At 37.4% G+C, this 12412-nt stretch overlaps 1 protein-coding gene across 2 annotated transcripts; it reads right to left on the bottom strand.

The window, feature by feature from the left end:
* Positions 1–1467: 1467 nt before the first annotated feature.
* Positions 1468–2426, bottom strand: LOC115628181 (NF-kappa-B inhibitor-interacting Ras-like protein). 2 transcript variants are annotated; one of them, XM_030524168.1, is made up of 2 exons: positions 2123–2265; positions 1468–2072 (listed from the first exon to the last, which is right to left on the bottom strand). In XM_030524168.1, the coding sequence occupies exons 1-2, from the start codon at positions 2234–2236 to the stop codon at positions 1566–1568; spliced, it is 621 nt and encodes a 206-aa protein (XP_030380028.1). In that variant the 5' UTR covers positions 2237–2265; the 3' UTR covers positions 1468–1565. The 2 variants fall into 2 exon arrangements, with proteins under 2 accessions (XP_030380028.1, XP_030380030.1); XM_030524170.1 differs by having other exon boundaries at positions 1916–2050; positions 2123–2426.
* Positions 2427–12412: the final 9986 nt, after the last annotated feature.

Genomic DNA, 12412 nt, shown 5'->3' with positions numbered 1-12412 from the left:
AAAAAAGTAGATATTTGTGTATAGATTACTTGTGCCAAGTTTGGTTTATGTAGGATTGAAAATTTGGAGTGTATTAGCGAAATTCTATAGCAGGGAGAGGGGAGGGAAAATCCCAAAAATAAAACAAACTCGTATAGACTAGGGACTAGGAGCGTCTGCATACCAAGTTTGGTTTATGTACGCTCAGCCGTTTCCGAAATCCAGGCGTTCATCCAGACGGACAGACGGACGGACGGACGGACATGTCTAGATCAATTTCTCTCGTCATGCTGATTCAGAATATATATACTTTATGGGGTCGGAGATACTTCCTTCTGCCTGTTACATACTTTGCACAAACCTAATATACCCTTTTTACCCTACGGGTACAGGGTATAAAAATTTTGATCGGTTTTACCTTTCTTGGTATTCGAATTCACGTAAATGGTGTATAATTGCACATTTACAAGTACATAGCAATTGCGTCTGTGTGAGTGTATGTATGCCTATGCGCATCTATTCGTGTCTGTGTAAGCATGTGTGCAACAACAGCCGCGGGCAGCGCTTGAGCAGCAAATATATTTATGGCTATAACTTCTTGTTAAATCTATCATAGTGAATCTTGGCTATTTCCCAAATTCCAAGAATTACGGGAGTTACGATTTGCTGTGGATAGGGGGCAGGGAGGGAAATTCCAAAATACACATTTTCTGCGTATTCACATAAGGCATCTTGGACTAAAATTTTGTGAAAACCCCCATAGGGGGGAAGTGGGGGGAAATCAAAACCATCAAAATGAAACTTGGCACACGGACACATTGGCACTAACTGGATGTAACTACCAAAATTTCAAGAATTACGGAAGCTATAAAAAAACACGAATTGCGGAAGAGTGGTAGTCACATTAAGTTAGTGATTATATATCCGTATACCGTTTCATTATAATAGGTTGATCGGAAAGAAAGTTATAGCAATATAACCAGGCCCAATGCACACATACATACACACATATATACAAGTACACCAACACGAATAGACACTATTCTGATGTAAATGTACATATGTATGCATGTATGGAGTATTTTATATTTAATTTAATTAATTAATTAAATTAATGTAGTTAATTAATTTAATATCTTTTTGGGGTGGTACAGGGTATTTAAGAGTTAAGCCTGCTCGACTTTAGCATTCCTTTCTTGTTTTTAGTTTTTAAGTTACTGAACCTATTTAATTGAACCAAAAAAAATGCATGTTTTAAAAAAAATAATAATAATATAAAAAATGGAAAACAATTTTCTTTAAGCCCCAAACTTTGCTGTTTTATTAACAATAAACTATTTTTTCTACAAAATTTTATTTGATCAAAATCGACGATTTGGTTGAAAAGACATAACTTTTGTGAATCGTTGAACATATTCAGTGGAGCGGCAGTGTATGTATTTCATTAATACATACTGCGCGCTTTCCTTTTGCGAAAACATGTTTTGATTAGGTTATAGTTCAATATAATCAGAACAATAAAATAATTACATTTTTAACCAGTACTTAGAGAAAATAACATTAATATCTCATAGGTGCTTATAATCTTATGCTTCACTTTTTTGCCGACTTTGCATGACTCGGAGTTGAGGAAATGTACTCTTTGTCTGTGGCGGATGAAGTCGCGCACACAACACAAGGAACGGTTCATATAAAGAAGGACGCTCCATTGCATTTACAGTATAATGTTTAATTCGTTCCCGTTGACACCATATATTAGCACGATCTAATATTATTTCCACAGGATTTAGTCCAGGAGTATTACTATTAAATTTACAACGCGCGTGGACATTCGCGAGTACAATTACAGGTACTTCCTTCTTTTCCTTGTGTTTGTCAATGTCCATTTTTATGTCTGCTAACATATCTAAGCTTCGAGGATCGATGGGATCGTAAACCATAACAAATGCATCAGGAAAATTTAAATAATGTCGAGGGAGAGCTTGTTCACCCTGTAACCCGGCAATGTCATATATGCGGATCGTTTCCCTGCAGCCTCCGCGGCCAGTGTCAACACTACTTGAGTAAATATCTTCAATTGTGGCGTGCAGTTCCTAGAAGAAAACTCTAAAGTTACTTTAAGTTAAATAGTTAAATAACTTACAGTTTCGGCGTTAATGTTTCCGTACACCAACTGCTCAATGAGGGCAGTCTTTCCTACACCCTTCATGCCACAGACTAGGATTTTAACAACTTTACCAATCTTAGCAGTAAGCATCTTCACTAGATTGACACAATAATAAAAATAGAGATGACAGAACTAATGTGGGCACCGGCTATCGGTGAAATAAACTATAAAATCACAATCCCATTTGGTAAGCCTAATATTTTTATCACGAATTGCCATTGCTACTTTTTCATTGATTGATAGATATGATTGTCACCGATTACAGCAGTGCTGCCAACTTTTCACAATGAAAATAAATCAATTTTTGAAGGGAGATTGAAAATAAATTTACCAATTTTACAAAAAACTTTGATAAATGTAACTTAACAAAAAAAAAATGCTTTGAAAAATACTATTTCAATGTTTTTTATCATTTTTGTAATAACTGTTAATCTATTTGTATTTATTTAATTATAAACCCTATACTAGCTTTAAAAGTATTATATCACTTTTAAATTATTGCGCTAGTCATATTTAATACGATGTCAATATATACATATATTACATATTAGTAATATTTATTTATTCTATTTTCTTTTTAAATTGCAACATTACTAATTAATCACAAATCTGCATTCGTTGAGTCCAGACATGCCTAATCGTTAGTCGCAAGACCGTATCTCGCAAAGCCAAAAACAAAAGTTACAGCCAAAAAGAACTTCAACACGCAACCGTTACATTTCAAGCAATTTGTATTCTGACTACACAAACAATCAACAGCAGCGACCGCTGCAACTCGCTAGCCAAATCTATTTATAGAACTGATCTACCCGATCGCAGTCGCTCGGCCATTGACCCTGTAAACCAATTAGCATTTAAAGTCGATAAAACCAAACAGCTAACTACTCAATCAGCGGGTCCCAAATCGGTTGAAGGTACATTAACCAAACTTGGTACGTAGACGTTCCCAGTCCCTTTTTTGAGTTTCCCACCCCCCTCCACCCTACAGAATTCGGCAATGCTACTCACATTTCGGAAGCAACATAAACCTTATTTGCAAAGGTAATTTATATATGTAAGATAGGATATGTATTCCAATCAGTTTATTAATATTATATGCTAACAAGTTGTGGTAATTGGTATAAGCAACAAATGTTTGACAACTATTAAAGGCAGCTCGTTTAACAAAAACTTTATCGAATATTACAACAAGACGGTACGACAATGGATCAATTCAACTATATAGTATGTACGTGCGACTCACGACGACGCTACTTGACGACTGCCTCTATTCGCTGCTCTTGCTCTTCTCTTCGTTTTGCGACATATTTCTTACATTGTACCGCCCCTTCCGCTTGATCTTCGACACTTCATAAGGGCCTAAGAAGTCGCTAGCCATTTTCCTTCCAGCTACAAATTGTGTTCTTCGTATCGCCACCAACTCGGTATCCATGTGCTTCTTTGCTTTTTTTATCATGTTGCTTTTTGCAGGATTCTTGAGCCTTCTGAATTGTGTAACGGTTACAGAAGGAATTTGGGACTAGGTGGTCGACATGAGTAGGAGCGGCACGCTTAGAGTTCCGGCTCTGGCTCGTCGGCAATTGGGTGGTGTTCTTTACCTCCTACATCATGTATGTCCCATGCTTATTATTTATTTTAAATAAGCGTGCATAAGACGGAAGAGAAACACTTAAACTGACTTCGGACGGACTTCCACCTACAATAAGTCTGAATACGCCCTCCCTACCTTGGTCATTACTAAAAGCCACACACAGAACAAAAAAAGAATATTAACAATGACCCCTTCGCTGGAAACAAAAAAACTTACGAAGGGTTTGGCGTGAAATCAAAAAAAAATGATCAATTAGTAACACATTATAATTTATTTAAATGGGAATAAAAATGAGAGTGTTAAAGGAAAACATAAAACAAATCGATGAACATACTATTACTAACAAATTCAATAAATCGAAAAATAATATAAGAGAAAAAAAAATTACAATATCTAAAAACTGAACCTTTTAAAATATAAATAAATATTGCTCGAAGAAAAAAATCATTAAATAGCCGTTCAGTGGCGTAGAGAAAAAAATAAACTTTATTTAGTGAGTATTGCGCTTCCAATGACCCATTTTTTTTCGAAAAAAATGCAAATAAAAGAATAAATAAACAGCTGTCTACTTACGGCTGGTCTGCTGATCCCTGGTAGAAAGCGCTTTCCGTCTGGAACGAGCGCAGCTGTAAAAAAGACACCGCGCTGGAATAAGAGCGCGCAAACAAAAAAAAAACCCGCGGGAAGCAAATTAAAGCGCACAAGCGCGAGAGAGAGCCAATAATCGCTCTCACGTTCTCAATAAAAAAAATTGGTGCCTTCCGAATTACGGAATAAGGCAACAAGGAAAAAAATGCAAAAGTAAAACAGTGGCTTAACAATTGAAACCATACATATTAAGAGCACATCAAATAAAATTTTGCCACCGAGTTGCACAAATTAACATATAAAAAAAACTAGCCTAACCTTATAAATACTAATACGCCGGCATACGGCTTCTTCGGCGCTTGCGCGCCACTCAATATTACCCGAATTTACTCGGGATTTTTACTTTTTTTCAGGCACTAAACAGACACCAACAACAAAAATTGAAAAAAAATGGGTAACACCTCCGGGCGAGTTCCGATTCTTATTTAAACGTTTTGTTAGCCGTTTTAAAAATAGTCGCGCCCCCGCCGACGTTTGGTCGCTATAGCCGCATTTTCTACACTCCCAAATTAAAGTAGAAGCTGCCGGGTGTTGAGTGGACGGGAAAGCTAGCCTGGAAGTTGCTCTCTTCTTTTGCCGTTTATTCTCCCTCTAGGCACTGCGGCCGACCGAGTGGAAGTCCCAGGCAAGGTTTGTTGTTGCAGACAGCTGATCAAGGCCCTGCAAATTAATTTAATGCCTATCAGACTGCCTTGCCTAAGCACTTGTTGCAAAAAAAAATCACGGAATCTGCATAATACAACTTACCGTGGTCTGATACTTCTTCCGCAAATATTTTAGCGGCTTTAATGGTTGTACCCTTCAAAGCGGTTAAACAGAACAATTACACTCTTTTGAATTCAATTTGGGAACTTTACTTTTTTTTCCCACAAAAGGCACAAGCATTTGCTTTCTAGCCAGCGGAAGAAAATTTGATTTTTATTTTTTTATTTCGACTAGTTGAACTATACACTTGATACACTTCTGGCTTGATTGACGTTCGGAATAAAAAGAGCGAACGTACTACCGCTGGCGCGAACGAAAGCTTTTAACATAGCGTCAGTAAAAGGCGCCAATTTCTTCCTTTTGTCGACGTTCACTGCTGCTATTTCACTTTTACCTTGTACCTGTTAAAGGCTACTGTTTAGCTTGACCACCAGATGGCGAGTCGTTAAATTTTAAAAATAATTAAATTTAACGTACAGGCTACAAGTCACGCTACAAACACCCCCTCACCAAAATCAGACTTGTGGAATAAAGCGGGCTTAATGCACACAAGGCTGATCTTACTTGTAGCTTTTTGTCCTGCAAATCGCGTATGCTTATTGGCGCAAATCTTTGGCATGATAACGCCCTATCAGTCGCCCTTGCAAGTCTTCGACATCATAATATGAGTTTCCGAGTTTGCTTCGAATTCTCGCTTTAATAAAAGTTGGACCAAGTTTTGCACTATAACCAGTTTGAAAAGAGCTCTGCTTGAAATTGCGATGATAAATTTCTTGCCCTATCTGGTAGCTGACTTCGCGTGACCTCAGGTTATATTTTCGTTCATTTTTATCATTTTGCCTTTTCGAGACTTCAGCTGCCTTACTTTTAACAATGTCAATGTCGTATTTAATGCAGCATGTACTACAGAACGCAAAGCACAAGAAATTCTGCTTAAATTTTCGTCCCAATCTCGCTGATCAGGCCGTATGTATGAACGAATTGCTGCAATCACTGACCGATTAACTCGTTCCGAAGCATTTGCTTGCGGTGAATGTACGGCTGTGAACATCTGGAAAATTTTGTGTTCTTGCAACAAATTCCTAAAGGCAATAGATTTAAATTGGGATCCATTATCTGACACAATAAATTCTGGTACCCCAAAAGTGTGGAACAGCTCATTTTGCAAATACTTGATCACCACCTCAGCATTCAGTTTTTTGACTGCTTTGAGGAAAACGAATTTTGAGAAGTGATCCAGCACTATGAAAACTCCCACGTGACCACTTTTATAACGTGGATATGGACCTAAGAAATCCACGTACAACCGTTGGAAGAAGCGTTGCGTTTCGTGCGGTTTACCAAGTGGAGGTCGCAAAGTACAGTTTACAGATTTTGTAGACTTACAAGTTTTGCATGCATTAATATATTTTCGCACTCGTTTACCAAATTAGGCCAGTAATAATAACGACGAATGCGCTCCAATGTTTTATGAATTCCCCCATGGGATGCTAAAGGATGGTCGTGAGCATTTTTTAAAACCGTTTCTACCAAGGATTTGGGCACCCATAGCTTCCAAGTATACGTATCATGCAACCTGTCCCCATTTGAATAGTCTGAGCGCCTATAAACCAAATCATCGGCGATTTTTAGGTCAGGAAATTGATCCAGATTGCCCTAACACGTTCCACCAAATCCGAATATTCTACGCCCTTAAACTCTGGCGATTCCAAATCAACCAATAACCCATTGTTCAAGTCAACGGCAGCAATCTTATTCTCGTTAACTCTCGACAAGGCATCTGGGACTACATTAAGCTTTCCCTTGCGGTGCTCAATTCTAAATTTAAAACTTTGTAGTTTTAGTGCCCATCTTGCCAACCGCGAATGCAAATCACTTTGCGACATGAACCACTTTAGAGAGGCATGGTCTGTAATTATGGTAAATTCCCCTTCTATATAAGCCCTAAAGTGTTTCAGACAAATTATAGCTGCCAGGCATTCTTGTTCCGTGACGGAATAATTCCTTTGTGCTGGATTTAGTTTTTTTGATACAAAAGCTATCGGATATTCATCTCCTGTCTCTGTTTTCTGAACGAGGACTCCTCCTACTCCAGTTTTACTGGCATCGCAATGAATATAAAAAGGCTTAGTAAAATCTGGATATGAATAGTGGTGCGGTGCTTAACATTTCTTTCAAGTTTTCAAAGGCCCTCTTTCCCTCTTCTTACATGGCAAATTTTTTCTTGGTTTTTAGCAAGTCAGTCAATGGCGCAGTCACAGAAGCAAAATTGAGGATAAATTTCCTGTACCAGCCGGCCATTCCCAAAAAGCTTCGTAGGGCTTTTATATTTTTGGGAAGCGGAAAGTTGGTGATGGCGGATACTTTTTCGGGATCGGTACGTATAACGCCTTCCCCCACAATATGACCAAGATATTTTACAGAGCGCATACAGAAATGGCTCTTCTCTACGTTAATGGTCAAACCGGCTGCTCGTATATGTGATGCTACCGTTTGCAGAACTTCTAGATGTGACTCAAAGCTATCTGAAACAATAATCAAATCGTCCAAATAAACAAAAACCTCATTTCTCAACGCTGGTGGTATGACTTTATCCATCAGTCGCGACATAGTCAAAAGGCATAACTCAATATTGATACAATGGCCTACCAGGAATTGTAAATGCAGTTTTGTCTCGCGAGGCTGGGTCAAGCGGTATCTGCCAAAAAGCATCTTTCAGATCTAAACTAGAAATAAACATGGCTTTTGGCAAACGACTCAAGATACCATCAATTTGTGGGAAAAAATAAAATAAAAATCATTAGCTTTTCCCTCAAACAAAAGATTAGCTTTATCTCACAACAAAGCGAAATTTCCACCAAGCGTTTGGTGAGTAAGCGCTTCGACCCGGTAGATAAAATTATCGACGCTTAATCCTTCTGTGCCCACGCTAAAACGAAGCTTCCAATTATTTATTATTTGACCAATCTTTTCCGGCCTATTTTCCAACTCTGAGCCATTGTTGCTTACGGATCGCCCTGTTGGAACATAATTAGTTTCAGTTGTACCTGGGGCCAATCTCAATAACTGATCAGGCGAACGTGAACTATTGGTTGCACTTTGCGAGCGTGATTGCTGAGTAACACTGTTGTGTCGACTCAAATGTGTGGAAACACTAGTTTCAACTGCCGCTGCCAACCTTTCGGTCAATTGAAGAAGCAAGTCATTATAGCCTGTACCCAAAGGGTGAAAGGCTATACTAGTTTTGTGCGCATGTATGTAACACACAGAAGGAGGCGTGGCAGACCCCACAAAGTATATATATTCTTGATCAGGATGAGAAGCCGAGTCGATATAGCCTTGTCCGTCCGTCCGTCTGTCCGTCTGTCTGTCCGTCTGTCCGTATGAACGCAAGGATCTCAGAAAGTATAAGAGCTAGAATAACCAAACTTGGTTTCCATATTCTCCTAAGACCGAGAAAGTACGAGTTTGAGTTTTTTTTCGATGCACCCCCCCCCCCCCCACTCCCCCGCAATTCGTGTTTTTTCTTATAACTTCCGTAATTCTCGGAATTTTGAAATCAATTTTGGTAGGTACATCCAGTTAGTACTAATGTGTCCGTGTGCCAAATTTCATCATGATAGGTCAATTCTGAAGAAAGTTATAGCCATAAGTAAAATCGCTGCTCATGCGCTGCCTCTGTCGGCAGCGCTGCCCGCAGCTGTTGTTGTTGTTGCTGCTTTGGTTCAACTTTGTGCTGCATACATACACGCATATAAACACGCATAGGTACGTGATGTAAATGTATGCTGTTAAAACTAAACATAAACATATATTCTAATTTAATTTAATTAATTAATTCATTAATTTTTTTTAATAATTTAATTTTTTTTTAAATTTTTTTTTTTTAATTTTTTTTTTTTTAATTTTTCTTTTTTTGTGGAGAGTACAGGCTATTTTACTGTCGGGCTTGCTCGACTGTAGCGTTCTATCTTGTTTTGCATAACTTGTAGGGAATTGCTAATAAAAGAACTTAGTTCCATATTAATGCCAGATGGATAACCTTCTCGATTTGTATCAGAATTTGAAGCTACACTAGATGGTCTGGGGATTTCCGGTTGGATTGCAGTATTTTCAGTTGCTTTAGTTTGATTTCGAGTTTGTTGACGTGTTGAGGGGCCTGGAGGATCTAGACAAATGGCTTTGCAAACCGGACATGTATTGTCGCTACGAAAATGTGTCTTTATGCAAAGTTTATGAAATGTATGTCCACATTTAGTTTTACAACCGTCGCTTTGTAAAATTTCCGCATTACACAAAACACAATTTAAATTCTGTGCGGCTTGCTCTTCTGACCGATTTAGCCCCATTTTGCTTATACTTTTATTAACTTTAGATTAATAGCCGAGAATGTTTACGTTGACACAAAAAAATTTACGCTCAATCCCTCCCAATAATAAGGCAGCTGAATTGAAAACGCAAAACAACAAAATGTGCAGAAGATTAAACAAAAGTAATAATAAGAATGTATAAATAATTTTAGAAATAAAAATAAGTATATTAATGAGCTTTTCGTAAATGTTTATATGCGGTGGGTTTTAGCTATTAGTAATTAAATAAATTGTACTAAACAGCAAGAATTTTAGACAAAAAAATATCAATAAAATTTATGCGATTTGACCTACTGTTTCGGTCGACAAGAAATTTAAAACACACCTTTTTATTAATTCAGTAACTTTCAAAAGTGTAAGCATTGAACAATTTATAAGAACAGTAAATAATTAAATTAATTTCAAATAATTTCTTCGCAATTTTTATACCCTGTACCCGTAGGGTAAACAGGGTATATTAGGTTTGTGCAAAGTATGTAACATACAGAAGGAAGCATCTCCGACCCTATAAAGTATATATATTCTTGATCACCATGACGAGATAAATCGATCTAGACATGTCCGTCCGTCTGTCCGTCTGTCCGTCTGTCCGTCCGTCTGGATGAACGCAAGGATCTCAGAAACTATAAAAGCTAGAATAACCAAAGTTGGCATCCAGATTCTCCTAGGTCCGAGTAAGGACGAGTTTATTTTATTTTTTTTAATTTCCCCCCCCCCCCCCCCCCCCCCCCTTCCCCCGCTACAGAATTTCGTCAATAGCGTCCACATTTCAAATGCTACCTAAACCAAACTTTGCACACATAATTTGTATATAATTGTCTATTGTATACAAATTTTTATTCAATTCGGTCAATTCTAAGAAAAGTTATTAGCGAACAACCAGTACAACCCCCACAAACTGCAGCAACAAGTTCGCTCTTCTTCTTCCTCTTTTTGCTGCTGCTATGGGCGCATATAACTCAGTGACGCAAGTTTACCTGGGTACAGGGTATTACACTGTCGGGCTTGCTCGACTGTAGCGTTCTCTCTTGTTTAAACAAGGTACATAAATATATAATTTGATTTCACGCTTCTCCCTAGACTTAACAAGGTTTATTTCCTATTGTGTGCCATATGTAAGTATGTATAGATGAAAGAATGTAGACATTACGCAGCCGTAAGTGAACAGCCGTAACTGCTTATGGTTTTGAACGATTTATATCAGCTTATTAAATGTGGTCAGTAGGAGATAAAAAAAATTTCAACTTTGCAAACCACCGTGGACAGCTGATTACTTCTAAAAGCTATTCATACTGTAATCCTATGCGTTTGTTTGCCACGTTGGTAATTAGAAAACAAGTTTAAGTCACATCAAAACGCATCAGCCGTTTTGTTTTACTAAACAGGAAGACAAAAACTAAAAATTAGAAAAAAAATTTAACTGAGAAAAAAAAGGTAAGTCAGGTTTAAAGTTAAGACGAGTTTAAGCCACAATGAGCCGTGGTCAGATGACAATTTCAAAAAATTTGTCGCTGCATCCTATGTCTTAATTCATTTTAGTATGACTAAATTGTAGAAAGAAAATACATAGTATATGTTGTTATACTAAACAGTAAAACGAAGATTAAAAAAAGAAATTAGGATTGAGAAAAGAAGTGAAGTCATGTTTTAAGTTTTGTGAGTCACACTAAGTTAGATGGGAAAATTAATAAACGAATTTTACTAATAGTTCCAAACTAAGTGAGGTCATCACGTTGGGCGCCAAATATAATAATAATATTAATATCTGTAACGGTTACAGAAGGAATTTGAGACTAGGTGGTCGACATGAGTAGGAGCGGCACGCTTAGAGTTCCGGTTCTGGCTCGTCGGCAATTGGGTGGTGTTCTTTACCTCCTACGTCATGTATGTCCCATGCTTTATTTATTTTAAATAAGCGTGCATAAGACGAGAAAACAAAACCGGAAGAGAAACACTTAAACTGACTTCGGACGGACTTCCACCTACAATAAACTGCACACACATGATCAGAACTCAGATGTTGGCGAGTCTGAATACGCCCTCCCTACCTTGGTCATTACTAAAAGCCACACACAGAACAAAAAAAGAATATTAACAATGACCCCTTCGCTGGAAACAAAAAAACTTACGAAGGGTTTGGCGTGAAATCAAAAAAAAATGATCAATTAGTAACACATTATAATTTATTTAAATGGGAATAAAAATGAGAGTGTTAAAGGAAAACATAAAACAAATCGATGAACATACTATTACTAACAAATTCAATAAATCGAAGAATAATATAAGAGAAAAAAAAATTACAATATCTAAAAACTGAACCTTTTAAAATATAAATAAATATTGCTCGAAGAAAAAAATCATTAAATAGCCGTTCAGTGGCGTAGAGAAAAAAATAAACTTTCTTTAGTGAGTATTGCGCTTCCAATGACCCATTTTTTCGAAAAAAATGCAAATAAAAGAATAAATAAACAGTTGTCTACTTACGGCTGGGCTGCTGATCCCACATAGAAAGCGCTTTCCGTCTGGAACGAGCGCAGCTGTAAACAAGTAAAAAAGCTAAAGTCGGGTGTCCCGACTTTGAAATACTCTGTACATATGTTTACAATAATTATAGAAAATAAAAAAAATTAAGAAAATAAAAAAAAATTCAATGATCGATTTTACCTTTCTCGGTATTCGAACTCACGTAAAGGGTGTATAATTGCACATTTACATAGCAATTACGTCTGTGTGAGTGTATGTATGCCTATGCGCATCTATTCGTGTCTGTGTAAGCATTTTCGCAGTCAACCAAACAGCAACATCAACAACAGCCGCGGGCAGCGCTGCAGCAGCGCTGCAGCAGCAAATATATTTATGGCTATAACTTCTTGGTAAATCGGTCTATCATAGTGAAACTTGGCATACGGACACATAATTACTAACTGGGGGTATTTGCAAAATTTTAGTTCG

This window comes from Scaptodrosophila lebanonensis, unplaced genomic scaffold (genome assembly GCF_003285725.1).
Source record: "Scaptodrosophila lebanonensis strain 11010-0011.00,11010-0021.00 unplaced genomic scaffold, SlebRS2 tig00000110-arrow-arrow-pilon, whole genome shotgun sequence".
Taxonomy (NCBI): Eukaryota; Metazoa; Arthropoda; class Insecta; order Diptera; family Drosophilidae; genus Scaptodrosophila; species Scaptodrosophila lebanonensis.
This window is presented reverse-complemented; position numbering and strand designations above follow the sequence as displayed.